We start from the raw sequence: 27,313 nt of genomic DNA, 5'->3' as shown, positions 1-27,313 counted from the left end.
AGACTGACTGGATGCCAATTTCTTTTTATATTTTCTTTTATAAACTGATCATTTGAATGATGAATCTATTGCCACTAACTACTCGTCATTACAGGGTTTAGGATCTTGAGTTCCACCACCTTTTATTAATGTATACACTCAAGAGTGTTGACAGTAGAATCTGAATTTGAGCATTGTTTCAACTATAAAGCTTTTCTTTCCTCCCCCATTTTCAAACATAGTTTGCATAAAATATGTATCTCACATAACCCATGATGCCCATATTCAAATTTCATTTTTTTCACTCTTTCAAACAAAAAGTAGATTCCTGTGAAATCATGGCAATTTTCTGACATCTTTTTCCATTTACTAGTCATGTAGACCTATGTGTTGTTAGTTATCAATACAGTGGTCAAGGGATCCCTGAAAATGACCTTTGTCTTATTGAATTTTAAACAATTTTCAGTCTGGTATGACAAGTTAAAGTATCATCTTTCAGATGATGTCACATCTTACAGAATTTGAAATCAGGATCAACCCACTGTCAGATTTAAATTACAAGTCCACCCCAACAAAAACTTGATTTGAATAAAAAGAGAAAAATTCAACAAGCATAACACTGAAAATTTCATCAAAATCGGATGTAAAATAAGAAAGTTTTGGCATTTTAAAGTTTCGCTTATTTTCAACAAAATAGTTATATGAACGAGCCAGTTACATCCAAATGAGAGAGTTGATGACATCACTCACTCACTATTTCTTTTGTATTTTATTATATGAAATATGAAATATTTTTATTTTCTCATCATTGTCATGTGAAATGAAGTTTTGTTCCTCCATGAACACGTGGAATTCCATTATTTTAACATTTTGTGCTTCAGGCAATGAGGTCCTAATCATCAAATTCGTAAAAATTGAAATATTGTATAATTCAAACAATAAAAAACAAAAGAAATAGTGAGTGACGTCATCGACTCTCTCATTTGGATGTAACTGGCTCGTTCATGTAACTATTTTGTTGAAAATAAGCAAAACTTTGAAATGTCATAAGTTCTCATAACTTTCTTATTTTACATCCAATTTTGATGAAATTTTCAGCATTGTGCTTGTCTTATTTTTCTCTATTGATTTAAATCAACATTTTTCTGAGGTGGACTTGACCTTTAAGAATATGATTTTAGATAATTCATCGGTTTTATCTTTTTATTTATGAATATGAAATTCGCACTCATTTCATTAAAACAACAAATGTTTAGTACTATTATAAATACAAGAAAGAACCCCTCCCCCTAAAAAAAAAAAAAAAAAATAAATTAAAAATGATAACTTATGAAGATTTGTAGTCAGTTGGCAAAATATTTTATTCCATGGTTGATTTGAAAGGATTGACCAATGAGTCTATGTACTCCAGATTCCAGAATTTAAGAGTATTGGCAGGCCCTTGTATAACTTTCTTTTCCATTAGTGAGGTTTTGTAGAGAAGGTATGATTCACTGTCAGTTGCTTTGTGGAGATAATTTGTTCATAAAACTGTTTTATTGGCACGTCACCTGTAGTTATTAGAAGGTTGACAGATTTCATATCTTTCATTGATTGCATTGCATGCATATTCCCAGATGGTAGTACCCATTGGTTTTGCAGAGGAGGAAGGAACAGTTTAAAGTTTTGATTTTCAAGTAAGTTTTCTTTGGTAAAATGGTGATATTCTTCTGGCCTTCTTTTGTTTTCCTCTTTGTAGAGTGTAGTCGTATCATATTGCTAAGTTTGTGATATTGAGTGCAGTGGGAGAACAAAAGTAAAAAAACCCCCAAAATTATTGAGTATTTGTTGTAGATTTGCTGTGTAAACTGTCTTTTCTGTTTATCACATCATAAGTGATTTTTATATGTTAACATTAATGTGTTCTATACGTAGCGTGATTCAAAAAGAAAATATCATCCAGCAGCCTTTTCTCACATTATCCAAAGTCGTCATCTACTCACATCTGACCAGGTTCCTACATGTACACGTACACATTCAAAAATACATTCATACCGCAATAATTATGTAATCAAGTAGCAAAGCTACTTTCATTACATAAAGTATGAAAACCCTATGATGTACTTATCTCTGAAGGTATATTCAAAGATGAGCTAATAATATGCAATCATGATATACAATGTTGGTTAGTTCACTTTTACAAACTATAGATAATTATGAAACATTGTAAAAAAGAGAGAGAAAAAAAACATGTTTGTGAACTTTAAACCCACACATGTTGCACTTCGCTCACATTTCATAGCTTAAGAAAACTCATCAGTCGGTAATCTGTACTTCTCTAGTACTAGTTTGAGTTGTATTTTTGTACAACTGGATTATTTGTTATTTGAATACACTGTACTTGATGTATACATTGCATAAGAAACCTGCATATAGACTGGAGCTGATAACCCATTGAGGAAGCTTTGCTGATAGCATGCTGATAGCTGCAGTTATGGACCAATATCCTGTGATAGCCCTAAACAGGTGAACAAGCCTACTGGACGACACACCTATCCATGCAATAGATTCTTTGCTATTGCTTTGCAGATCATATTCCAGCAAAGACGGTTATTGCTCGATGAAAATGATCTCTTAATTCACTTTCCTTATATCCACATGGCTGAGATTTTCAGGTTTAAGTCATGGAGGTTTAGCAGCTTATGCCACATTGCATGGATAGGATGTGAGTCACAAGTCATGATCGAATTATGAAGTAACTCTTAGAGTACATGTAAGACAGGACGCCTGTGATGTGTTTATGAAGCGCAAGCGATGATATGGTCCATTGAGATTCAATGCTTATGAGATATGTACGTGATGAAGTTGATGGATACATGTATTTCTTGGAAGGGATCCGATCCAATATTTTGACCAACCAATTGCAACACCCAGGATAAAAGGATAGCTTCTTTCAGTAGCAACCCAAACTTGTACCTGTATTTTGTTGAATGATCAAGTCTTGAGTATTTGCAGAGACGTGTACACTGTACTTTGTAGTCTACATTCTAGAATTGTATCAAAGATCATTTCTGGATTCTCATACCTTTTTACTTGACATACATTTTGGGTAAACTGTATTTAAAAAATATATATATTCTGACCCATTATAATTGACCCATATTCTTAAGTTCAGTTTAAGTTAGACCATGCTCTAGTCTAATTCTTCTAAAATTATGGAAGCCAAAAATGTATTTTAAAAACTGTGCATATCGTTCAATTGTTATGTTAATTCTCTTTTTTTCCCCCACACTTTACAAGTAATTATGAAGAAAACTAATTCAGTTCCTATTCCCTGATAATTATGAATAGGCTAGTTATGAATCAATTGGGTGCCAAATGTGCTGACAAGTTGATCCTTTACTTTTACATTTGTAGGTGTCAATTAGCTGTCTATAAGTTAAACCACAATTTCAGAGCATAAATGTTAGATAAAACTCGAGTTCAGATTATGTGTCTATAAAATTGCTACATGCTTCTGACAAATGGACAACAAATAAGTAAACAGTTAACTACACCACGATATATAGGGCCTAGAGTTTGACCTAGACATGAAATATGGTTACTAATAGTGCGTTGGAATATAATGTCATAAAAGTGGCTTCCTTCCTTCCTATCCCAATTTCCTGGTCAGGTTGTTCAGATTGACCTCATTTGACAAGGACAAGTCATATGTGATTGTGTGTGTCATACTAGTGTGAATGGGCCCACACTGTAGTCCCACACTGTAGTCCCACACAGTAATGTGCAAGTCTTGATGGCAGACATTGATTTGTTGCGTGTGCTTCACTGTACATGTACATGTACCAGCATTATCATTTGTCATCATCTCCAATATTTTGCAGGTGATCAGGAGAAAAGTTTGAATTTTGTGAAACTAAAATCTGGTAAAGGACATTTGATAGAACATGAGAACTGTGCATGTACATGTACAAATGTAGGGTCCATGGTTAAAAGTTATGCATGCAGTACATGTTCACATTCCATGCATTGTTGACATGCTTTAGCTCACTGATAATACTGTGAGTGATCGTGACATGTACCGTACAGTCATGCACATTTTCCAGGATCGATGTGCCCACGCAAGCATGATTCCTCTTTGTTTCGGGATGGTTTCCTATTAAACTTAGATTTCCACAGATCTGCCTGATTAATTGCCTTTTAAAGAACAATTAGACAAGTATTAACAATGAATTTGAATTCACACACGTAAGCACTATTAAGCAACCAACCAAAGAATTGTTCAAAGGACATACAGACACGGGGATATTTGCTTTGATAGCTTTTGGGGATATTTGATTAGTTAGGCTACAAGCCTACATGTATGTCTGCAAGCCTATTTCTAAGTGCTTCATTTTAGTATGCGTATAAGGAATGAGGATGCAAAAGATTGTACTGAAATTTGGTTAGAAAGATAGGGGGTAAAATGTTTTCTAGATTTCTCTTGCCCTTCCTTAGACTAGACTCGCCTCCATATCAGCCTGCAACAAAAAGGTCATGATTCACAATTTTGACAAATACCAGTACCCCTTTCTTGCTCTCGACAGAGCTGGGCTGTTCACAATGAATGAACCCGATAATAATTATAAGTACCTCAGTCGTTCTGCATTTTTGATGCATAACTCACAAGACCTTTCATCCCAGTATGATCCAGCTTCATTGACACTGAGTTAATGTTTCCATTTGTCCTCGGTCTTCAAACTAGAAATGTAAATGATGCATGTCACTGTCATAGCTTGCTGCTAGGTGGGTCACTGTGCACTTTTGGATTCATTAGGGGAGTTGACATGTGTATTGTAAGCTACTATTTTTAGCAGTGATCTGTAACATGAGATGGCATGTGTGGGACTGTACATGAAGTAGTAGTAATACATATCCCGTGGTAGAAATGGTTATTGATACAAGAACTGCAGTTCCAAGTAACGACACATAACAGGCATTTATGTTGTATCCTGAAGGAAAAAGTGATCAAATGCTTCCTGCCTTTGGTGGAATGAATTACTAGTGTGTAATTTTGTAATCTGTATACGAACGTCCTGGTGGAGTCGTGTTGAGATTACATACAGACCTACTGGTAAGTTAAAGTACTTTTTATCATGTAGGTATTACATTTCATTGCAAACTGTTTTTCATTGTCCTGAATGAAAAAATAAATGTACATAGTGACATCATCAGCCCTCATTTGCTCCTCACAGTCACCTGTGGTGTGTGTGCAGTATAGTGTAACAAAGTGCACAAATACATGTACATGTACGCAAAACTCAAATAGCTTTCTTATTTTACATTCTCATTTAGATTAAATTTTTAGTGCCATGGTTGTTGATTTTTCTATATTAAAATTTGTATTCAAATCAAATTTTTCTTGGAATGACAGAACTTTAAGGCTCAACCAGAGAGCTGTAGAGATGGGTACACAATTCACTGCAAAATAGATACTAGATATTTACACTGTATTCAATCACAATTTTATGTTAAGTCTTTCAAAGAGATGAAATCTCGCATGTCACTTGTAATGTAGTATAACTCTGGTTTTTGCATACATGTGCTTGAGCAGTCACTTTCCCTTGACCTTAAATGGTCATGTAGCCATCATAATGACGATGACAGGGAGAAAACACAACACCTTTCATTATCATTGGGACTGCAGGTAAAGGATCATATTGCTTTGTCCATAGATGATACATGTATCTCTGTCTTCATAGAACACTATATGTCTTGTAGTTGTAGGCTGGACTGTGTCACATCTGTTTTCCTCATGTTTTTCATTCATACAGTGTTAATTCATTTCAAATAGAGATGTTCACCTCGGTTCACCTCAACCCAAATTCTTGCTGCGTCACTGAACCCCACACGGTGTATAGGCTATGGCCACTTTGTAGGGGAGATCGGGGTTAGTTGGAATGCGGGGTAAATTAATAATAATAAGTTCACTGTTGTATTATTAATAGCAATAAATTGAGGGCAGTATTGCATAAATTCATTTTACAGGCATTAAAGAAAATTACGATGTTTCAACTTACCCTTTTGAAATATGCATGAGGTTGTCTGATCATGATGTCACATCCCAATTTCCTTTTTCTTATGTTATTACATGAAATCATAATTGTTAATATTTTTCAAAAATGTGTGTTAATGATGTATCTCCATTATGATGAAATAAGTTGCAGCAATAAATAACTAATGCACTTAAGCAGTTGTCAATCCAATCGTTTTAGTTCTTGGTAGAAATTTTTTGAATAAACCTACATGTACAGTGCAATTTCATATGATCAAATACAAAAGAACAAGTGGGGATATGACATCAGCCCACCTAATGAATACAGTCCGACCTCTCTTATCCGGACACGTTGGGACCAGCACCAATCCGGATAAGGGATTTATCCGGATCTGGGAGTCCCAATATTAAATACACGCAGCTGCGCTGCCGGCTGCCTCCCCAGGCCAACGGCGGTAGCTACACTATTGTAGTGGGCGTATGGTAAAGACAATATTCACTGCAGAGTCAGTGCAAATTATAGGCAGTGTTTTTATGGAAATGAAATCGATCGATGGCCAAAACTCTTGGATAATTTACCTGCTAAAATGACTGAGGTATACATCGAGCATACCTCGAAAGAAAGAGAATGACTCGATGAAACTGTTTCGCCAGCGAAAAGATGTTTGAATTTATATAATATCAATATTGAAAGCGTTTAATTATTTGAATTTATTTCCCTTCATTTATTTAGGACACCGTATAGAATGACATGCGATATTTTGTTATGCAAATTAAGTCCGCTTAGTGGAGTTTGGTGCATAGGTGCGTTGACGTGTCACTCCATTTTTGAAAGGTTCAGGAGTCAGACGCCAGTATCGGCCTCCGCAGTTTGGGGGAAACTTTCTGTTGTTTAATGTGATTTAAACGTGGTTTTATGTCCCGCCAGAAAAGAGTAAGTGTTTGTTGAATTCATTAGATCTTTTATGTTTTCCATATATGTCAGATAAATTAAATAAAGTCAATTTGTAGTGTCTCGATTTGCCCTGTTTAGGAATGAGAGCAGGGCGTGTAGGTTTTTGACCCGGTTTTCGGCCCGGTTCCCGGTTCTGGTTTCGGATTTCCGGTTTTCAGTTTTTGTCTAGATTCATTATAAATTATTCGAATTGAAAGAGTTGATCCACGAAAGTGAAAATTGTATGTTTGTATTAAGAACTTATTTGCGAAATTAATGAAAAGGAAAATAATGATATTATGATTTTGATATAACAGAGAAGATTATTATTCACATAAACAGATAAACATAATGGACACTAAATCAAAACAAGTTTTGATCTGAAATCAAATCATTTCAGAATCAAGTGAATGTTTAACTTCATTGATGTATACTAAGAAAGTATTTGGCTATTACTCTAAAAGTACGTGTCGTATTTTAATTGCTGGCAAAAGAATTATTTAGCCACTTGTTACTGTTTGTGAAAAGAATTAGAAACAAATGCATATAAGCCTTGACTAGTTATGATTTAAGTTGAATTATGTACTAGTATATGGTCATTTTCAAACGTGAGTGACACGACAATCGGAGAGGTTTAAGGGCTCATATCTTCAAACTTAAGGTTATGAATCAATCATGACTACTATATTATATACAATGTAGGACTGGCATGGGCCACTGTGAGTTTGATTTGAATTCAACAATTCGTTTAGTAGATATGATTAAAAAACGGTGCGTGAGTGACACGACAAATTTTGGACATGGGTTTCTGACCACTAACACATATGGTTGGATTCGTGCCCAAGTAGTTGTCATGGAGTACTGTGAGTACCAGTAAATGGACATAAATAGTGTACCTATCTAACACATATAGTCAAAATCAATCAAACCTCTATGGAAAATGGTACCCTCCTATATACCGTGAGTGACACGACATCCAAAACATGAGTGACACGACAAGTGCAAAAATACAACATTTATCTCAACATTGAAAGTATTTTTTGCATGATGTAGAAGAGTAAAATACCATTAACCAAAAAACAAGCTTAATTACATAATAACTGCTTTCTTTAAAGTTCATAATATGTCATCCTGATGTTTTATTCTTGGTTTATGGTCATATTTGCCCATCAACTCACATTCCCTATACCATACCACATTGTCACACTAGGGCTTCTACCACTCTCCTCTTTAGAGGAGGAGGGGGCACTTGAAGGAGGTGTTATGAGGTCTTGGCATTGACATCAACTCAAACATTCTTTTTGTGGCCTGATATCATTCAAAACTTTAACTATTTCTCCCTATCTGTATATGAAAGTTTACAGGTTTATACAATTCAGCATCCACAACGGATGGAATAATTTTTCCTTGTAAGAAAGGTATTCTCAATAGTCACTCACATCATCTGGCATGGTCTGGTAGCCAATGATGTCATGTATGACTCCTTTTTCTTCAAATATTGGATTAGAATATTATCCTCCTTTAATATTTTAGGCATTGTCCAAATAGGACATGGCAGTTTCAATGTCTTTTTTGGTACCAAACCACAATCACGTTGCTGCACACTTCAGATGGACTATCAGCAAATCCTTGAGAAACTTGGGAATTCAACTCAACAAGCATAGGTTTTCTCCTGAACACTGTTGTATGTGGACCCTCCCAAGGCAGTATATGTAGGCACTGTACCAAAATTCAGAGCTATGCTTTTAGCTGGAATCTTGTAAGCGCCTTTTCATTGCTAATTATTTGATCATATACCATACCACGGGAATCCAGGGAAAGCCACAAGGTGAAAGGTGCAGTCTGCTACTATTACATAACAACTACAAGTCATTAGCCTTTCCTTTTCTAAGCCCTTGGATGTCACACTAAAATCCAATTCAGCATCCCAATCAGGCTCCCTTTATACCTCAATAGCTTTTTCCCCTCGAGGTCCAGCTCTGTTCTTATCAGGGTACCCCCCCCCCAAAAAAAAAATTGATCTACTGGTACATGGCAACCCATCCAAAGTTGCTCAAATCAAAATGCAGTCTCGGTTGAGACTTGTTGGGACCTACATGAACATGCATCATTTTGTTGTAATGAATATGTGTAAATGCAAATCTGCTCTGAACACACATCGGCCCGCTTACGGTAGTTTGCTGTTCAGACCCTACATGTAGTTAATCACTAGCGGTATGAATGGTGGCCGAACAAATAGTGATTTTGAACTTGGCATGTAGCTGCTTCAAGCAATATCCAAAATGTTCTATCAAATCTCAGTACATTCTCACCTGAAATGTTTATGTTTTCTTGCAAATTTGTTTATTTCATGTCCTGGAATACAAGCTTTATGGCAAATGAAAAGGTTGATTTAATCAATCAGAAGGAAAAGAAAAATATTTTCTTTTCCGAATTTGAAAAAATGTTTGGTGTTCATGGTGATCTCTTATATCTCATGTACACTACTTTACCACTAAAATTTCTGCAAATTTCAAAAAAGGATCCCTGACTTTTCTCGCTATGAGTATAACAAAGAAATAACATTGCTCAAAAGAAAAGTGAACTTTCTGCTCATTTCTGTAAATGCAGACACAGAATGTTCGAGTAATACCTAGGTATGACTTGAACCATCACCATCACCAACCCTTTATGCATTGTAAATATGTCCATTGCTAAAGTATAGTGGTTTTTCTCTTGATACATTCATAATTTTGTGTTGATTGATTATGTTGTTATATTCTTAATCACAGTACATTCACCAAAATATGAATTAGGATCCGAGTCTTCACACCAATGGAAAATTGTCAGGATTTTTTAAACCAAGGCAACCACGGAGAGGAGAGAAAATAGATGAACTCAATGTCAAATTCAATATTTCCATAAAAAGGAGTAAAATTAGGAAGATGGAGGAAATTATTAGCCTAAAATAGGCCTAAATGATGTCAGGAACAACATTTTGACTGTATCCCTGGTAAAACACTTCAAAAATTACTGGATGTCCTTTTTTATACACAATATAATACCGTGAGTGACACGACATTTCGTGAGTGACACGACATTGTGAGTGACACGACACAACTTTAACAGTTAATTTTAGCTTTACCTTAACACATTGGACCAAGTTACTTTATATACAATAAGGTACAGATAAACTGTATTTGCTCCAGTACTTGGATAAATTAATTTTCAGAATACACAGCTCTAGAAAACTTTTTGCATTTAAAACGTGAGTGACACGACAACCAGTTTTGAAAACTTCGAAACCCAATTTTTTTCAGAAAAACACTTCACATAATTTTTTTTGCTATTTAGGAGTTAGATACAATACACAGCTTGTATCTTGCCAACAAATATGCTTCTAATACAAATTTTAAATTGTGATAGGCAATATGTGAATTTTGATGCAAAAATCAACATTTTGTAACATTTAATTTCCCTTGCATAAAATTCACTGTATCTCAAGACATAATTAATAATTTTATGTAAATGAAATGGAAAAATATACTTAAAGATGTCTAGTTTCAAAAAACATTGAAGCCTAATGATTTCTAGCAAGTTTTAATTTTCACCCCCATGTCCACTTTTGTTTGAAAATGACCATATGCAAGATAAGCAAAGTTATTTTAAATCACGGTGTGCATAGCTAAAAGAAATTGACAAAGTTGAAGAAAGTTGTGATTATTCAAAGCTACAAGAATTTTACAGATATTGCTTCTGTTCTTTCGACATGTTTGATCAAACAGACAGTAAATTATAATAATTTCGATAACAATTCGGTTTGATAATCATGATTATACTGTTCTAAAGGACAATAGACAATGAGTGTTCATATGTACAAAAACAATGAAATAATTACACGTGAAACAAGATGCAGTGTGATAAAACAATCTTATTTATTAACATGCTATTAACTGAACATCAGTTATGTAAACAAAGACTTATTATTGTTTTATATATTTTGTTCAAACAGATCGAATAAAATATACGTTTAACGACGTTATATATCGGTACGGCGGGATGTGACGGTTTGTGTTCCTTCTTTCGACTATCCAGAAACCAAGTTTTAAAATTTGATCATCGCAGCGGTTATCGCAGCTTCGCAATGTCAGCCATTGTTACACTGACTGTAGGCTCAAACATGATAGATGGCGCTGTCCGTATTGAGGCCTAAAGTTAGCTAGCAAGACATTTATGTTGTTTTTCCCGCGAAGCAAAAAGAGAAACGTGATGAAATGTTTGCGCTGCGCCCTGATTTACTGGAAATTATAATTCCTAAAGTTCTTTTGGTGATTTGGGTGAGATATTTTCATGAAATATATGTTTGGTGTAGGGTGACTATGTTGGGAAATAGATGTAATCAAAGTGAGTTTACGTATAGGATTGAGTTTAGTTGAAATCTTATTTCCTCACGTACCGGTACTAAATTTAAAAAAAAAATCTCGGCAAGTGTGCGTCCGGATAATAGAGAGATCCGGATAAGGGGAGGCCGGATAAGAGAGGTCGGACTGTATACATGAAGACATGCCTAGAACTGTTTCTGGAATGATGCAGTTCTTTGAAATTGAATAATTTTTTTGTTTGTAATCTGATTTTGATCAAATTTTTAAGCATTTTTCTCTGTGAATTTTACTCTATTTTAATATCTTCAGCCTGGAGCATTGTTTTAATAGATACTGTATGTAGAAGAAAATGTAGCCAAACAATTCTGTTCATCTTGAGCTTTTCTTGTACATTTCATTTTTTTCTCCAAAAGTTGCATCCTTAACATCTGTATGGATGTTATTTGCCATTCAATATGGAATGATAGATACATGAAATTATACAATATTGATACTGCATCTTTATATTCAGAAGTCGATGCTGATATGCTAACAATTTTTTGTCCACATTTTTGTCTGTTCATGGCCATTTACATGTAGTCAGATTCTTGTTTTTCTCTATTTTAATTTGAACAGGTGTATTGTAAGGGGAGGGGCTCATGTGTACAGTGTATGCATTGTATGCTGCCAATCTGCTGTGGATACATAACAGTACCCTCTTATTTTTTAAGGTGGTGGTGGTGAATTGTGATGATGATGATGATGAAAAGTGTGGACACATCATTTAAACTCCTCTGTATAACGTGTGTCTCTTTGCCCTCCCCTTTCACGCTGTCTTTTATGAGTCATTACTGGTTCATACACTACAGTGTAGCTACATGTACCAGGCAATATTCTAAATGTGCATACTGCCGGCTTGGAGATGACAGTCACTGCTAAATTGAGTCACCAATCTCTTATGATGGCATTGGGAGAGATGAATTTGATTGAGATATGCCAGGGGGCTTTATGAGGATGCCTTGATTATCCAACAGATTAATATTTGAGCCCCAGTTTTGATTTGATGAATATTTTCTTCATTGGCCTGGCTGGATGTGCGACCCGAGCTGAAATTGAGTTTGATTTGGATGGCGGAGGTAATGGAGTGTGAGATTGGGAAATTGATACAAGATACACTTCTAGGGGTTTAACCATAATGTAACACCTCTGCGAGTGTGGTTGAAGGATGATGTTAATGTACATGTATATTACAGGAGAAGATTATTGATTTGTGGATTGGTAAAATGTAAGTTCAGGGAGTGATGGTGATACTACTCGTAGAGTCGTCGGTGTGCATTCCCATTGCAATGCACTGTAAATCAGTACATTCAGTTCTATGTATAATGTTTTTATGGAAGTAGCCAATGGAACAAGATGATGCTCGATTGGTAGTCACTTTTCATAATGCATTCATGCAGTGTGCATTGTTCTTTTAAAATCTGAAGATAAAGAATGTGTGCTAATGTACATGTACATCATAAACTTGCAAAACATGTAAAGGTACACAATGTGTACAATATTTGGAACAGTATTGAAAATTGCTGTACATGTACATTTGTCCTGTATTTGAATTGAAATTTGACATCCAGGGGTCCGTTTTGATGTGCATGGTAATAAACACCTGCCATAATGAACACTGGTAATTTATTTATAAACATTATTTTAAAAAAATAGTAATTGTAAGAAAACAAGTAGGCCTATGTTCCATCTTGATTCAATCTATAGTCACATGAACTATGTATAGAGTCTGTAGACATATTTCATGTGAAGGTACTGTAAGCTTTCACAGTAGCATTAATTAAGAGTAGCACTCTTAATATTTCTTGAGATGAGTATATGGGCCATTCCGGTTAAGGAGAGAAAACGGCAAGGTCAAAATCGAGCCCCTCCCCCCAAAATATATATCAACTTAGGAAATTTGTAGTGAGTGAATTATTATTCACTAGTCCTGTACAGATACAAGTAATAACTTCAAGACGCAATTTTTTTTCATTGTTGAGAATTTAACGATTTAAGTATGAATTTCTCCCAAAAAATGTACTGAAAATATGGACAAACAAAATATATACTTAAACAAACTAGAATAAAACAAAATTAAAGACAAATGTGATGGAGTTGGATTACCATAAAGAAGTCTGATGTGTATGTTTGTTGATAATTCCAAATAAATTGTTGACATGTTTTACGTTTCAGAAATATTGCCGTTTGAAAAACTAGTATTGAGACGTTACCGTGTCCGTCCCCTGATATTAGATTCATTAATCTCTTATCATATCGAGCCTTTAAATGATCTTGTCATTCTTAACCTTATCATATTATACACTCATGTGGACTCTTTCAATCCCATATGGTATGATCAGATATTCCATGCACGAGAGATATGAAAATGTACTTTCAAAAATCGGATATTTTTGTCCGTCCACTTCGTAACGTCCCAACTTTCAAGTTTTTACCAAACACACGATATGAGATTCATCTCAAAAGTTCTTGAGCACGTGCGCCGGTCAACTCTCTTCATACATATACAAAGTTTTCCATATGTGTTTCCAGTCACGTAGTCCCAGGGTGAAAAAAAGCATGTCCGTCCTCTCAATCTGTTTGCCGTAACGTCTAAACTTTTGTGCTTTGTCTTGGGTGATTGTTGTGTTTTGGTGTTGATTTATCGTATTTTGTCGCGGTGTGTTGACTGATTAGTGATATTTTTCCGTCCTACCATCATTTCTAAACGTATTTGTAAAGATATCCAATGATTTTCTTTCTTTATTAGAATGTAAATTGCATTTACTTGAATATATGTTTTCAAAATACGACGACCTAGATATTGATGATTATTACAAATATTAAGGTTAAATCTACGTAATTCTAAAAAGGACCGGGAATGTAGTAATCAAGAGATGTAGTCTTGTTGGGAGTTACATTCTGAACACACAAATAAAAGAAATTATATATAGGTAAGGAGAAAATCTGGAAAATTATTCAGATATTATGACTACGTTACTCATTTGATGTGGACATGATTTGAGGGTGTCCACCGTCGCGTCTCAATCTAAAACAGTTTACTTACATGCATAATCGGTACTTTTATTGAATTCTGATCTACAATCATATCTAGTTGGCAAGATTATCAAATTCTTATTCTTCATAATGCTGCAAAATAAAGCAAGAAATTTTCTTACCTTTTTGCCATGCTTCACCTTCGCTAGGACGTTATTCTGAATCACAAAGACATGTCCAATATTTTATCCAATAATGTCCAAATTGTAAAAACGGCACATCGTACATTATCTACTCTTTTATGGATATAAATTTGTATTTCTATAATAAATCTTATGACTGCCCATACCTTCCGAGATACTTAAAAATGTTTTATCAATTTTTCATGTATAAAAATGATGTAAAAGGCATTAGAACGAACTCGACGTTATGATTTTCATGAGGACACTGTAGAATTAAATGTCCGCAATAACGTCCTCGTAACAATGATATATTTTACCGTATTTAGTTTTATATTTATTTAAAAAACATATCAAAATCTTCTAATCGTTCTCAGAAAAAACGTTTAAATCACAATGAGGCTTTACGTTTATAAAGTGATCACCGTACATGATGTTTATGGCTGCTCTCTTAACTTTAGACGTTATGATTTTAAAAGACAATGTCTTCCGTAACGTCGCACGACTTTTTACACCATAATTTGTTGCTGGTGATTCTTTAGGTTTAGGTGGTTGTTTTATTCACATGAATTCATGATATAGTGCTCTTACAAGCAAATTTGATGTTCTGTTTTAGATTAACAAACTATCAAAAGATATAAAAACTAAAAATTAGACGTTACGACTTTGACGATGGACATTGCCAAAAATATATCGCATATATAATGTAAATAATGCTTGAAATTGTCTTTATTTTCATTTTCTTTTTTCCTCGCAATAAACTAGTATTCAAGAGTTGAAAAAAAGGAAAATAATAATTTAGGCATGCAGTATCAAGCGATGCACGATGAGGCAAGTGTCCTTTTATGACGTTATTTATTCTTCTTAATATTCCACAATGTCTCATAATAAATCCAGGATTTTTGGAAAGTGGCGGCTAACTTTTTTGACATCGAGGGCTGCAAAACGGGAAGTGGGGGGGGGGGGGTTGACCATGCAAAAAATCACAATCTGATTTTTTTTCTAATGGGATAAAGCCATCCCAGCCCTCCCCCCGTTCTGGGACCCCTGGTATCAGCGGCGGTTTGGATTTAGGTGCCCAAATTATGTCAATTTCAAGAAATGCTTTTACGATCATTGGTTTTTCAATTTTTTTTATGAACATTCATAAGAATTTAGGGCCTACATTTCCTTTTAAAAATAATCATAAGTTTCCTCCCCAATATACCCGGTATTAAAATTCTGCAAATCGAAAAAAGGTGTTTTTTTGTGGCCAATGTTGTAATTCGAATTGTGACAGAATTCCATTTTCTTCTCTTTTGATAATAAAATTATAATGTTGCTGTAATCAAATGCATTTTTTTTTATTTTGGATTTGGAAACAAATGTACTGAATAATCACATTTTAATGGTTCGCTACCTAAAAAGATATTTTATACGGTTTCATTTGTTGCTGAATGTCCCATACGGCGGATCCGGATATGAGAAGGGGTTCAAACTAATGACTTCCCAACTAACAAAATTGATATATTTTGATGTTCTAAAAACTATTCAAGTTGGCTTTTTTGACGTTTAGTGAAAACATCTTATGGACGTCAAAATGTGGTAAGTTTTAGACGGTTTAAACACCTTTTTTAAACGTTAGAATACCCCCCCCCAAAAAAAAAACCCTTTATAAACCTTTCGGAAGTTCAATGAGATGATGATGATTGAATGTGATGATGATAATTACAATGAAAGTAACAATGTCGCACAATGAAGATCAGATTAATGGTCGTAATGACAAGAATGATGTGAAATCATTTTAACAAGCTTTCTGCCTTTTTATTGCATCCCCGATTTCCTATCAATTATCTTTCAATTTGTATAAATAATTATGTGCCAACAAATAATATCACTTTTGTTTTAATTTATTAAAATTTTGTCAGATGATTATTTTATCACCCAGTACTTTTAATGAATTTGAAATAAATGCTGAATTGATATTGACAACTCATTGTAGCATGAATGATCGGCATTACGCAATAAAAAAGATGGTTCATTGAGGGCAGAAATTCTGTCAAATGATGCATAAACGATACAAGACACAAAATTATTTTTTTAAAGACACATCACGCGAGACTTTTTACCTTTTATTATTTTCTTCTCCATAATTTCATTCAAGGATTTCATCATGAAATCGTTATTAAAAAAAAAGACACATCACGCGAGACATTTTTTCCTTTTATTATTTTCTTTTCCATAATCTCATCACAGAATATGTCTAAAATATAACACAACAACAATCAATCAAAACGTTCACAACCTAATAATAATAAAAAAAATAATAACAATAATTCTTATCAAGCGCTTTTTCAAAGGTTGAAAAGTGCTATACATCAGACATTAAAAATAAATTGATTAGATGTAACTACGTTATTTTGATATTGTTCCAATTTTCAATCAAATTTATTTGTTTATTCTATACATTATATTTCATTACTAAGTTTTAGTTCTTTCATTCAAGTTTATCTATTTCAATTTTATGATTATCAATTCTGCCCGAGACTCCCCGTAATGTTACCGTGTCATTAATTTGCGTTCAAACAGTCACATCGTTTGTAAAGCCGAGAAAATTTCCTTTTCTTTTATTTGAAAATTTGTTCCTTCATTAGCACCGTAACGTCTCAACAGTGGACACGCGAATTGTCTTCACAACTGCGAAGAATTGGTGCACAAAACTCGATGTTTCTGTCTTTTATTTACTAGTATTTCATCAAATATCAGAGATGTTTGTCATTTAAAGGCATTTTCAAGTCATATTTTGAAATTATGCAATTGATTTCAATATCGCTTAGAGTAACGTCCCAACAGACCGGCGTATCGAAGATTGCGCTTGCGACTGAGCTTGGCAGCGCAAACTAGTGCTTCAGTCACCTCCGAGTTTTTTCTATGATCGACTTTATGCATAAAAACAACGGAAATCATCCTTATTTATTCATTTTTATGCATGTCCACTCGGGAAGAGTAACGTCTCAACATTTTTAGAAATCAGGTGATATTGTGAAATTGACATGCCAGCTTATCTTTTCCTTATCTGAACCAGTTTACCGATGTGTTAGCCCATCTAAAACACATGAAAAATCAAGCCTAGCGAGTACTTTATTTTACGACTTCTTTGTCCAAGTCTTAACCGGAATGGCCCACATGCAATGCCCTTCTTCTTCATATTACCATGGACAAAATATTTTTTTTTCTGTACCTGTATTTTCATTTGTTGCCTGCACTTTTTTCTTTTTTTTCAGTCTCTAGCCTACATGTATACCTTAATTGAATGACCCATATCCCTTATCCTTGCAATATCCAGTGTAGGCCAACTAGGCCTATCGTTGAAAAGTTCCATCCTGTATAAATCTTGGGAAATCAAGATGGGAGGTGTCCCTTGCACAGCCCCTAAAATGGCCCTACCCTCGTTTATTTCTATACTATAAGGTCAGATAATGAGAGATATTCTGGATTTCGAAACACGAAGTTCCACTAAGGATATTTTACTTTATTTCCCCAATATACATGATGAATCAACCATTAAGTACTTCCCTGAGAATGATACTGTACATATATGTATTGTAGGCTAACATATCACGAGAACAGCTCAGATTTCTTACAAAATGATTTTGATGCATATGTTCTAAAGCAGCAACATTTGGTAACAATACATTTTCTAAACGAGATGCCGGCATTTGATTTATAGATAGAATTCTCAAAAAATCAGAATCATTTGACATTGTATTCTTGAGTTTGAAAAAAAAGTGTAACATTAGGATTACATGAATAGCACTCAGGATTCAATTTTTGCATAAATTAAAGGACCCATTATTCAAGAAGCAATGATTGTCCCATTTAATTGTGTATGGATTTCTAAGACAGGGTCCCTCTTGTTGAAACAACATGTGATAAACATAAATCAGTCACTTTAATATGCAGAAGGGATTCACATACTTGTCATGGTGTGGTACTACACAGTAGCAGCTGTAGAAATGTTTACAGATTAATGTTGTGATAAAAGTATGTGATTTATTGCAGAGGCGTTGCGGATCAATTGAGAGACATTTGTCTTGAACATGCACAGTGGAACGGATGAAGTGCATCCCTGTATTCTGTTCACTAAGCTTCTTGAGAAGATGTGTTTTTAACCCTTGTGTTACCACATGGCGTGAATGGTATTCACTTTGTGTAGGATGTTTTCAGCAGGACACATATATGTACATTTGGTATTAAATGGAAATCCTATCAGGGTTGATGTGCTTTGTATGCAGATATGAGATAAGCTTCAAGCAGTTCATTTGTGTGTTGCATGTATCTTGCATCAGATGTCAAACATTTAGTATCTCTCATGTTATACTTTGTCTTGGCATGAACGCAATATGACGCAAAAGTTTACTTCACTTTTGAATGAGTGAGGAGAAGTTTTATACAATGTATGTATATTGCCTGCATCTTCAAAAGATGTTGCTGTGGAGAGATACAAATATGTTAATTATTAAATACCCATGAATTACTCTGTAAATACCCACGAAGTACTCTGTTAAAATGTTTTTGCAAGAGATGGAGAATTCAGTGGTCCTTGTTTGTAGGTTGTTATAATAGTCTAAAACTACATTTAAAAAAACTCATGGGAATTAAAGGACAAGTCCACCCCAACAAAAACTTGATTTGAATAAAAAGAGAAAAATTCAACAAGCATAACACTGAAAATTTCATCAAAATCGGATGTAAAATAAGAAAGTTATGACATTTTAAAGTTTCACTTCATTTCACAAAACAGTTATATGCACATCTCGGTTGGTATGCAAATGAGGGAACTGATGACATCACTCACTCACTATTTCTTTTGTATTTTATTATATGAAATATAAAATATTTTGATTTTCTCATCATTGTCATGTGAAATAAAATTTCATTCCTCCCTGAACACGTGGAATTCCATTATTTTAACATTTTGTGCTTCAGGCAAGGAGGTCCTTATCATCAAATTCGTAAAAATTGAAATATTGTGTAATTCAAACAATAAAAAACAAAAGAAATAGTGAGTGAGTGACATCATCGACTCTCATTTAAATGTAACTGGCTCGTTCAAATTACTATTTTGTTAAAAATAAGCGAAACTTTGAAATGTCATAACTTTCTTATTTTACATCCAATTTTGATGAAATTTTCAGCATTGTGCTTGTCTGATTTTTCTCTATTGATTGAAATCAACATTTTTCTGAGGTGGACTTGACCTTTAAGAAAAAATTGTATGGACATGTTCGATTTGAACATTACTAATTTTTTTTTTCTTGGAAGTGAACCTTGATCATTCAGAATTTACAGTTTATTTGATGTTTCATTAAATATGATTTTTGTTTCCTCTTCCCTTTGTCTGTTTCTATCTGTGTATTTTCCCCCTTGAACTCTTATGCCTTCCCCTCCCACCTTCCCTCTGCACCTCTCTATCTGTCCCTCTCCATATTTCATTCTGCAGGTAAACAATGAATGGGTGTCCATTTTCTCCAGTGTTTGATAAAGAAAATTCAGTCACTTCTAAGGCTGTTGGAACCCCATCCAACTTGCCACACTCAATCTTGAAACCATCGAACATCATCAACATCGTTACTCCGCTGCCTATCTGCAAGAGTTTGAAGGTAACTACACGTACATGTAACCTCAAGATATGATGTTTACAGATTCTTTTTGAGATGCTTCTATTTATTGGTCTCTAATTCAGTACCAGTTTTTGATTATTAAAACACTTTTTATTGATCTCTCAAAAGATAAACACTGCCTTTTCATTATACATGTAACACGTGTATTGCACACCATGGCACCTTCCGCTTGAAATCATAATGCCCATGTACATCAATTATCTAAACCTTTGACCTTTATATATTGTATATCAATAGACTGAATGGTTTAACAAGCTATCAATGTTCTTGCACATCATTCATCGTGCAGACATTTAATTCTTTGTGTAGGTCAGATGCAAGCTGGTTATATGATTAGGGAACTACATGTATTCATCACCTCAACTCTCTATTATTTTATTAAATGAAGAGGTGTGTTTACTTAATATCTTCTTGCTTCCTTATTTAAAGTTTTTATCTTAATAGCATTCAGACTAGAGAGACATTGATCACAAACATTTTTTCCTCCGGGATGGGCGACACGGCCTCTCACATGAGTGACTTTTCATCCGACGGAAGTTTGTCCCCTTCATCCCACTTTTACTCACGGAGCTACACCCCAGTACAGAGCCTACCCTACACGACTGAAGTCAATATCAATTTCAATCATTTGAGCAGCTCCACGCAGACTAGAGATAGCATAGCACGGAGGCCGCCGCAGAGATCAAATTCCATGCCAGTCACTCGAGGAGAGAGTCGGAGACCCCGTGTGCAGAGCAGACACAACAAAGACGGAGGCTCTGTGATGAATGTTCCATCACCAAAGGGCAGCCCTGCCAGTGATAGGACTCTTGGTGATCAGAAGAGAGGTGAAAACTCTCGCAAGTCGGCAACGAGGGAACGAATACGAGGATCTGGTAACGGTAGTGGACCACGTCGTACATGTAGGTTAATGAGTGCTAATGCTGCCTTGGACATGGGTAGTGCACATTCTGATAGTCATGGGGTGGGGGATAGCAGTAGTAATACCAGTTCTGTCATGGCACCTGCTTGTGCGGATGTATACCTTCTTTCGGATACTCAGCCAGAGATTGAGCCATGTTCTCTACCAGATGTGATTGACCCAGCAGACCTTGGCACTGTGGAGATGGACCCTGGAGTATCAGATGATGAACTCATGGCTAGACTGAGGCAGCGAGATGTCAAGAAGGTCCTGGAAGCTCTAGGGGTACCCGATGACTCTATAGCGGATGATTATAAGGATCTGTCTTCTGGTAGCGATTCTCTCTTTACGGATGCAGAGCTCAGTCAATTGGATAATGACCATGATCTGAAGTCTTTGGAAGAAGAGCTGGGCGGTGATCTTGACAACGATGTCTGTCGTCCAGATGGCCATCGATCTCCTACACCCAACCGCATGGTGAATGGTATTGGCCAGTGCGAGTATGGGGATTCCTCAGAACTGTCAAAGGATTCTGTAAGGTCACCTAGTCATAGCTCCAGTGACTCTGCTCTAGGTGTAGCCTTTGACAATGCTGCCAGCTCGCCACCACAAGATCGAGACTCCCCAATGGCACAGGTAGTGTTGTGTGTGCATGGGATTTGCAGTGTTGATTCACTGAGCATGTTGTGTACGGAGTTGACTGATGACTGGATGCATGGGTACCTGATTGACTCCCGGCATTTCATCACCGAACCTGTCTCGATTCACGAAGAATTTAATACACCTGATGCCTACCCCAGTTGAGCATGATTCTTAACAAAAAAATAAGAAGTTCTGTAGATTAGATATCCAATGCTTGGAATTCAGTTTCATTACAATTTTGTTCCATTTATCATGAAGTTTGTCCTGAACATTTGATTCTGTTATGTATCGTCTCTAGTGTACAGCTTAACAATTTAAGACTGTGTGGAGTATTAACATTGGAATCTTTGTTACTATTAACAAAAGTGCATACTCCCAATGACTAATTTGATTTAGATTTTAGAATTTAATTTTTATTTATTATACTGGAATATGTAATATCAATTAATTGAAGAATATGAACAAATTTGCTTTGAATATTTCATAGAAATTGGTATTTTTGTCTCCTTGGGAGTGTTTCATCATTTTTGTCTGAGAAGTTGTGATATCCGACAACTTTCCTTTATTAAGGCTGAGAAACACTGTTACTGTGGTACATGTAGCTGTCGGATAAAGTGGGTCTTGTTGATAAAACGTCTGACAAGTCCTTCATTAATTCTCCCCGGGTAAGCATTTCATGAAAGGATTTTATCTGACAATTACCATAGTAACAGTACATGTACCTCTCAGCCAATCAGAATCAAGGAAAGTTGTCAGATCTGACAACTTGTCAGACAAAAAATGTTGATGAAATGCTCCCCTGGACTACATACAGTACATGCTTTCCTGTGGCATGAGAGATAAGGTCCTATTCTTTGGTTGATGCCATGGTCTGTAGTGTAATAATCGATGGTCAAACAATTCAAAATATGAAACGTGAGTCCTAATTAATTTTTCTTATTGGATGAATTTCAAATAAAAAATATGGGGTTTTGGAATTCATCCTAAATTTCGTTGTAGAGCATTAAGATTTAAGGGACATGATTTTATAGGACACTTTATATTGATAGCCTACCTTACATGTACATGTATATCTTTAACAAATATTTATTGATATACATTAAGGAGAATCTTTCCTTCACTAATGTAACCAGGAATAGGTATGGAAATATTGTACTCTAATTATCTACTAAAACACTTCCCAGCTGTTGGATTGAGAAATATATAATTTCATTTTAAAAGGAAATAGGTTGGCAGGGTATGTGTTTTTACAAACCTTGACGTTTTTGGTTTTTCTTCTTACCTGCCCAAGGTGCTTGTGAAAAAGACTTTGTGACTCAAAATCCTAGGACATGGATCTGATGAAGGAAGATAATCTGCCAATTGCAAGATAACCTTAAGTCAACACCCTAAATTTTATTTTTAGACAAAACCAATGTCTTTGTGGCTTGTGGATCTTGAATATGAATTAAACATAGAACAGGAAACATTTAATGTCCTTAGCTATTTAACATGAATTCATGTTGATCAAACCTTACTACTGTAGCAGGGGATAACAGTAACAGCAGTTTATTTGCAGAATCCACTTTATAGTTTGCCGTTTGTTTGATGGCACAAAATCAACACCCAGAGGAAAATTTCTGATATTTGAAGTTTGAAGTATATACTAGAAATCATTTGAAACTAAAGGGAATATCATTCATCTCTTCGCAATCGTACTCAGATTACAACTTACATAGTTCTACCCGTGTAACATGGGTGGTTGCTTGTCTGAGGAGTCCCATTTTCCGTCTGACGAAACTCGTTTCCCAGAAGCGGTAAGCGAAGCAGATCTCATTCCACACAGCTTGCATGCTCAGCTTGTATTTTCTTGATTATCAACCATTTTGAATATGATTTGGGCCATTTAAACAAAAGTTGTATTGTACAGCGAAGTTGGCTTGATATTGAATAATGAAAGAAAATAACTTTCTGTTGCAAAAGTTAATCGCAGGATCTCAATTTGTCTCTTGGATATGTAATTTCGGATAGCTTAATCTGATATTCAATGGCTTGATTCTTTGATCATTAAATTGTACTGAAAATCCTCTGACAGTTATAAGTTAGAAAAAGAATATTTGTTTTCCTTGGTGTTTAATATTGAAATTGGAAAGTGGTCTAAGTATTTGATAAAATGATTGAACAATATACCATATCAATATTTTTCCTAATTACCGCGACACTTCTCACAAAACTAAAATATTAATGTCTCACATTTTCTATTGAAATTTGATACAGTAATCAGATGATTTTGAAAATGAAAAACTGAAATTAAAATTGAAACTTTTTTTCTATTCCTCTCAGACTCAATGTATAGTGTTGCTATACAAGTTTCGCAATTTCATTTTTTTTTCATTAGCCTATCCTATTTCGATATAATTCTGCATTAATTATACAATTTGCAAGGCAAAGCTTTATATTATTTCAGTTAGATTTTGTATTGTAGTTGATCATGTACTAAAGTTCAATTCCATTTAGGTACTTGTACATGCACATTTTATAGGCTATATGCATGTTCATTTAATGTAACATAACAGTTGAAGTTGAAACAAAAAGAAATGCAAACTGCTAAATGTCCCTTTATTAAAGGACAAGTCCAACCCAACAAAAAGTTGATTCGAATAAAAATAAAAATCCATCAAGCATAACACTGACAATTTCATCAAAATCAGCTGTGAAATAAGAAAGTTATGACATTTTAAAGTTTCGCTTATTTTCACAAAACAGTTATATGCACATACTGGCTGGTATGCAAATGAGGAGACTGATGACATCATCCACTCATTATTTCCTTTGTATTTCATTACATGAAATATGAAATATTGTAATTTTCTCCTCATTGTCAAGTCAAACAACAATGATTCCTCCCTGAACATGTTGAATTACATGTAGCATTGTTTTATAGTATATGGTTCAGTCAAGTTGGTCCTTCGTGTTTATCTGTAAAAAATGAAATAATGTGTACATGTAATTCAAACAATAAAAAACAAAAGAAATAGGGAGTGATGGGCATCATCGGCTGACTCATTTGCATGTCACTGAGTTGTGCATATCACTGTATGGTGAAAAATAATCGAAACTTTAAAATGTCATAACTTTCTTATTTTACATCCAATTTTGATGAAATTTTCAGCAATATGCTTTTTTGATTTTTCTCTATTTATTCAAATCAACATTTTCCTGGGGTAGACTTGACCTTTAAGATAGGAGGGCAGCTTCAAATCTTTTGATATTGACTTCTAAAATCGTCTGATTCCCCACTTCTTCAATGGAAGATTGGGCAATTCATTTTATATTTTACTGCTATGCATTTGAAACCCTACTTGCTCTGCACTTGCTATGCAGTGCACCTCAAATACTGATTCCGTATGTGGTAATAAGGTATGTTTATTATTGAATCCATCCAATTAACTTACAGACGGGGATTGCCTGAGGCACTGACAGAGGTGTCTTTGGCACCATGTCAGGATCTGGGCTGGTTTCACAAGGGTTAGTTAGCGATCGATTGCTTTTCTGATTTGTATTATTGACTTCATTGGGTATTGTGCATGATCAATTGTAAAAATCAGCCTTGGAATCGATCTGTGAGCTTTAGGTTACAGGGTCTGTATACATGGTCTATGACAATCCTATAAACACAAGACAAGCAACATGTCACAGCCATAGATCTCTCATCAGACTTTGTCTGTTTGGTTTGGAACTACATTGTAAAAGGGCATTTTTTTTTTTAATGTGATTAACTCTGCAATAAAAATGATCACATTCTTTGATTATGCAACAGTAATTGTTATATCTTCTTCTTTAAATAGTGCTGAATATATTTCTATATGACTGAAAACATTGTCCAAAAGTAATATTCTTACATACAGGTAGCCTACATACATGTAAAAACTTAATTGTTGCCAATCGTTTTAAACCCCTAACCTAAAATAGAAGATTTTGGGGTATTTTTATTCGGATGAAATAATTTCAGGTAAAGTTTCAGAATCATTATAGGATAAGAAATTGACTTAAAAGTACATGTTTTGCTACTTGAAACTGACTTGAAATCATAGTATGGAAATTCAGATTGAAATGTTGTATACATGTACAATACATGCTTGGGACTGTTTGGTTGTGTATGTATAAAGGGCATTGATATGAACTTATTACCTTGCAGATTTATGGAATATTATGAAAATAATTTAAAATAATTTACATTTGCTTTTGTTTAATTTTTACTACACATGTAATACATTGATTTGATAAGCAGCTTTATTAAACATAAACAATTGGACGTAGAGTGATATTAACAACTAAATGTCATTATTTTAGAACTAAAGCGTTAAAGATTTAACTGTTTTCTTTAATACAGGTGGTTTATAAGTTACACATTGACTTAGAAATTATGATCTCGTTATTCTTTTTGTTGTTCATTAAACAAGCAGCAGCTTATCAACAGATATTTTTTTTTTACTAATACATGTACAATCTCTTAAAAAACATGCCTGTTTATCATCATGCATGTACACTCTACTGGTACTCATCATTTTATGTGTGTAAAGCAGCTAATACAAATGCACACACTGTTTAATGTTTTAACCAATGTTTTATTTAATACTTGAAATACGTGCCAAAATAATAAATTTGTACTACATTATGATTTTGTTGAGTTTGCAATGGAATGAATTTATTTATGACTTAAGCAGGTTACCTGTGCAAAGACTGTTTTTTCTTTTGTTTTATTCAAATATTAAACCAAATGAATGTAGATGTTCTATTCGATGTCATATGAAAGAAGTAGTTTCATTTGTGAAATACTAAGAATCTCATGAATTGCTGATTTTTGTCTCACCTGCATAGCAGAGTGAGACTATAGGCCTGCGCCGCTTTTCCGACGGCGGCGGCGTCAACATCAAATCTTAACCTGAGGTTGAAATGACATCATAACTTAGAAAGTATATGGGCCTAGTTCATGAAACTTGGCCATAAGGTTAATCAAGTATTACTGAAGATCCTATTAGAGTTTCATGTCACATGACCAAGGTCAAAGGTCATTTAGGGTCAATGAACTTAGACCATGTTGGGGGAATCAACATCAAAATCTTAACCTGAAGTTAAGTTTTTGAAATGTCATCATAACTTAGAAAATATATAGAAAATATATGGACCTAGTTCATTAAACTTGGACGTAAGAATAATCAAGTATCACCAAACATCCTGCATGAGTTTCACATCACATGACCAAGGTCAAAGGTCATTTAGGGTCAATGAACTTTGGCCGATTTGGGGGTATCTGTTGAATTACAATCAAAACTTAAAAAGTTTTTGGATCTGATACATGAAACTTGGACATAATAGTAATCAAGTATCACTGAACATCCTGTGCAAGTTTCAGGTCACATTATCAAGGTCATTTAGGGTCAATGAACTTTGGCCGAATTGGGGAACTTTGAAAGTATGTTGGTCTAGTTCATAAAATTTGGACATAAGAGTAGTCAAGTATCACTGAACATCCTGTGCACATCTTAGGTCACATGGCCAGGGTCAAAGGTCAATGAACTTTGGCCATAATGGGGGTATCTGTTGAATTACCATCATAACTTTGCAAGTTTATTGATCTGACTTTTGA

The 27,313-nt window shown here is 34.7% G+C and overlaps 1 protein-coding gene across 5 annotated transcripts in view; it reads left to right on the top strand.

Annotated features, from left to right (window-relative positions):
* Positions 1-1,440: 1,440 nt before the first annotated feature.
* Positions 1,441-27,313, top strand: part of LOC121424732 (transforming acidic coiled-coil-containing protein 3-like) — a 54,347-nt gene continuing 28,474 nt past the window's right edge. For 2 of the 5 annotated variants that reach the window (XM_041620486.1, XM_041620485.1), the window contains exon 1: positions 20,571-21,678. In XM_041620486.1, the coding sequence (XP_041476420.1) occupies positions 20,632-21,678 (1,047 nt within the window). In that variant the 5' untranslated portion in view covers positions 20,571-20,631. Of the gene's footprint in view, positions 1,656-5,046; positions 5,072-15,343; positions 15,358-16,073; positions 16,077-19,960; positions 20,121-20,570; positions 21,679-27,313 lie in introns of those variants that run through there. The other 3 variants (XM_041620488.1, XM_041620487.1, XM_041620489.1) reach the window with 3 other exon arrangements.

Source organism: Lytechinus variegatus, chromosome 12, assembly GCF_018143015.1.
Source record: "Lytechinus variegatus isolate NC3 chromosome 12, Lvar_3.0, whole genome shotgun sequence".
NCBI lineage: Eukaryota > Metazoa > Echinodermata > Echinoidea > Temnopleuroida > Toxopneustidae > Lytechinus > Lytechinus variegatus.
Note: the sequence above shows the minus strand (reverse complement) of the source record. Positions and strands in the feature narration are given on the sequence as shown.